This window comes from Physella acuta, unplaced genomic scaffold (assembly GCF_028476545.2).
Source record: "Physella acuta isolate Inbredline_101_S28 unplaced genomic scaffold, ASM2847654v3 ptg000486l, whole genome shotgun sequence".
Lineage (NCBI taxonomy): Eukaryota > Metazoa > Mollusca > Gastropoda > Physidae > Physella > Physella acuta.
This window is the reverse complement of record NW_026732005.1, coordinates 309,837-314,052: the sequence shown is the minus strand read 5'-3', so window position 1 is coordinate 314,052 and position 4,216 is coordinate 309,837. Positions and strand designations below refer to the sequence as shown.

Sequence of the window (4,216 nt, the reverse complement as noted above, 5' to 3'; positions counted from 1 at the left end):
TTATGGTGACCCAGCCCTACTCCCCCCCTCCCTCGATGTATTTATATATTGTCTACAGCCTCCCTAGACTAAAAAAAACCCAACTAAATCTCAATGACTAGATCCACACGTCTTAATTTTGCTGCAGGATTATGTGAGATGCTGTATACATGCATAGCTTGGTTGAAGATGGCAGATGATGTAATATAATATGGTATAAAGCAATGAAAATAGAACCATTTTAGCTAACAAGATTAATGCCCATAGGCCAGTGATGCATCAAAGGTCGAGGTCGCGGCAATTTTTCATAATCAACAGGATCATAACACAAGGAAATCTTGCTCCAATCACTGACAGGAAGAAATGAAACTGGAGATTGGAACATCAAAAGCTGTTTGAGTTTAGGTGGTAAACAGGTCTGTGAGAGACGCTCCTCTCTCTCTGGGCTTTCTCCTAACATCGTCGACACCGTTATAAAAGCAAGTTTGACCAGGGGCCAGGGTTCGGAAATCGCCTCAAATATGACATTTTTTAGCTCATATCTAGCGTATAGGTACCATTCTGATTGGTCAAACTGGCGTAGTCCTCTGAGATCGTGTACCGTCAAGTAGCAAGTTGCTAGAAGATATTTTATCACGTCAAGGTTTTGATACCTTAGAGATAACATCATAGCTGTCATCTTCTCTGTTTCTCCATTGTTTTTTACACGATCTAAACCTTTTAATACAACACCGTTACACACCAGCATTCGAAGGTAATTATATAAACGGTTGAAGACAATGAGCTCAAGTATTTGCATAGGTTTAACATTATCTCTATTCCAGGCCGGGCGTTCGTATCTCAATACAACCTTACCCACCAGGTAACGATACTCTGATCCAACCACGGGATTAGCTCCAGCATTTAGCAACAGTTCTGAATACCACAACTGCTGATGTGTGTGCGATAAACAGTAGACTAAGGCTGATTTGTTGTCTCTGTCTTTGACGTCAAGGTCGGCTCCAAACGATACAAGTGTTTCTAAATGAGCCAGAATATCGCCGTGTTTGACTAGATACATGAGAGCTGTTCTGCCCTTCTTGCCTGTCATGTTAAAGTCAGCTCCGTGTTCATGGAGGATTTGAAATATTTCGTGATTATTGTACCCCCCGGAAATACAAGCTGCTGCTGCCATCAATGGAGATATTCCATAAGAAGACAAGACGTTAACGTTAGCTCCAGCTTGAAGTAACATCTGGACAATGGCGATCTCATTCAGAGCTGCAGCCAATACCAGAGGCGGCAGAGATTCAGGTACGTTTCCATCAATAACAGCGCCTTTGTTTATCAAAATTTGAGCAACGTCTGCTTCGCTTCTGTATATCGCCATGTGTAAAGCTTTGTCGCCGTTTTTATCCACCAAATTCACGTCAGCACCTGCGTCACACAACAGGAGAGAAATCTCCTTATTTTCAGCTAACATTAAAGGCGTGTGTCCTTCTTCCGTCTGTACGTTTACATTACATCCTGCTTGTAGCATATGCCGCACTACGTCTGTGCATGATTCAAATGCAGCGAAGTGCAACGCTGTGTAGCCTTCATCTGTGTGAACATTAAGGTCAGGGTCACGAGACAACAATTTCAAAGCTGTCTGCTCGTTGCTGTTCTCTATGGCAACCATTAAAGCGGTTTTTCCAGACAAAGTATTCAGACAAACTTGTGAACGTCTGTCATTGCGATCTAAAAAATAAATTTTCTCTTCCGGACTGTGACCCAAATGTTCTTGGACATGGTGCCTCTTCAGACGTTTGCTGGATTTTTTATGTAACGTTGTCATTCTTGCGTTAATGACATCTGAAATGTGAGGATCATTTAAAAGAATATCCATAATATCACAGGAGCCGTTTTTCGCTGCAAGATGCAGAACTGCTACTTTGTTGTTCGCTGCAACTCTGACATCGCCACCCGCAGCAAGCAAACGTTCAACTAGATGAACGTTGTCTGTCTGGTCAACAAAATGTAAGGCCGTGTAGCCATCTTTGTCAGCAATGTCCACACGGGTAGCTGGAGTGATGAGAGAGGCTACTATTTTGGCCGAATATTCGAGCCTAGACCCTAACCTAACTATTGATTTGACTATACCTCTATAGACAGATATGTCTTCTCTACTGGCACCAGACTTCATGTTATGGATGTTGAGATATAAACGAGACGCGATTATTAAAGGCGTTTCGTGGTTGTCATCAAGTAAATTAACATCAGCCCCTGCCTCAAGCAGCATGTGTGTAAATTCTAACTGTTCATATTCCACACTGTAATGTAAAGCTGTTTTCCTGTAGTTGTCACGTATGTTCACATCAAGTTCGTGAGCCAGTAGTATCTTTAATATTTCTAGCGATTTGTTAATTCTATTATGTGTTAGCCGAGGCTGTAAAGTTTTATCTGGAACATTAAATCTATTAAACTCTTTCATCTTGGAGACGGCAACATGAAGACACGTCTTCCCATTCTTGTCAGTTTTGTTTACGTCAGCTCCACGATGTAGGATGTTTTTGACAAGTTCCACATCGTCAAGTTCTACAGCCTTTGACAAACGTGGGACGTCTCCTGAACACGCATTAACATCGCCTTTTTGCAACAATCGTTCACATTCTCGTTTTCGTTTTCCTACTGACATTTTTTAAAGTTCACTGACGATCTTTACAACTGGTTAAAATCTGGTTTTGATTTTCCTTCCGCTTGTTCTCTAGAGGAGACACCCTGTGAAATAGACGTTGGGGGGGGGGTCCGTGGTTGAAATAGGAGGGTGTTACATGATGTGAGGGGTGGGTCAACAGGGTGAGGGTTGAATACGGCTGTTAGCTTGTGGTGGGAATATGGGGAGGAACATGGTGTGAGGGGTGGGAATAGGAGGAGGTACATGGTGTGAGGGGTGGGGGTCAGTCACCATGGGGAATTGGCTGGGTTTGTTGTATCGATGATATGGGGAGGGGGTTGATCCATGTTGAGGGAGAAGGGGGTTTGGTTTGTGGTGGGATGGGTTACATTTATGCTGGTCTCCGACGATAACACTTTTGTCCTAATGGACTTGTATTAATTTAAATCACACCTGCATATACAAATACTGGTCCCTACACACTTACAAGTAAACCCTACATTCAACTACCCGAAGAACATATAGTTTCACATATCGTGTACTAAAATGTAAATTTATAGTTTTACCAATTAGCGCCATAAAATATGTAGGCTATATAGTACTGCACACATTTAATTCTTTTCTAGTAGAAACCTTAGAGTATTTCACACATTTACATCTAGAATCTAGTCTCTAGACTAGACTCTAGACTCTAGAATCTAGAATCTAGACTCTAGACTCTAGAATCTAGAATCTAGACTCTAGACTCTAGACTCTAGAATCTAGAATCTAGACTCTAGACTCTAGAATCTAGACTCTAGACTCTAGACTCTAGACTCTAGACTCTAGACTCTAGACTCTAGAATCTAGAATCTAGAATCTAGACTCTAGCAATAGTAGAAGCTCGAGATGGAGATGTAGATAAAAAAATTAAATACTTAAAATACAATTTGATGTTGAATTACTCCGATGCCATCAGATTGTTACGTGAATGAAATACTCACTCAGTTGTATTCAAAGGACCAAAACATTATACACAGATTGGCCATACTGAGTACACCTTTATTCAAAACAATAAAATCTGACGGAAGTTTGTTTACAACATGAAATTAATGCGTACTGTCATTGCTATTCTTGTTTTTTACGCTTATTTTGATGACATCATCAGTGAATTTTTTTATCCGCACCAACAATTTGCGCACTGCTATTAAATAAAAAACGCTCTGTGAATAATCATAAGCCAGGAAACAAATACACTAAGCTTTGTCTGCCTGCTTGAAAAATCGATTCAATCATATTAAACTTTTGAAGAAATCTTTTTTTTTAAATGGCAAGAAACAAAATGTAAAATACATTTGTAAAAAAAAATCACAAAGGGCGAGTTGTTTTTTCCGTGTTTGAGTGTTTGAGTGTTTGAGTGTTTGAGTGTTTGAGTGTTTGAGTGTTTGAGTGTTTTAGTGTTTTAGTGTTTGAGTGTTTGAGTGTTTTAGTGTTTGAGTGTTTGAGTGTTTGAGTGTTTGAGTGTTTGAGTGTTTGAGTGTTTGAGTGTTTGAGTGTTTGAGTGTTTAAGTGTTTGGACTTTGAAGACAAACCCACTCAACGTCTCGCTTTTAATCGTTACAA

At 40.2% G+C, this 4,216-nt stretch overlaps 1 protein-coding gene across 1 annotated transcript; it reads right to left on the bottom strand.

Moving 5' to 3' along the window:
* Positions 1–220: 220 nt before the first annotated feature.
* On the bottom strand, positions 221–3,713 carry LOC131944228 (serine/threonine-protein phosphatase 6 regulatory ankyrin repeat subunit B-like). The gene is made up of 2 exons (XM_059304766.1): positions 3,598–3,713; positions 221–2,718 (listed from the first exon to the last, which is right to left on the bottom strand). Exon 2 carries the CDS (start codon positions 2,633–2,635, stop codon positions 221–223), a length of 2,415 nt encoding a protein of 804 aa, XP_059160749.1. The 5' UTR covers positions 2,636–2,718; positions 3,598–3,713.
* Between the last annotated feature and the right edge of the window lie 503 nt (positions 3,714–4,216).

Excerpts from the sequence above, each read along its gene's own strand:
- LOC131944228 (XM_059304766.1), bottom strand. The coding sequence starts at position 2,635 with ATGTCAGTAGGAAAACGAAAACGAGAATGTGAACGATTGTTGCAAAAA.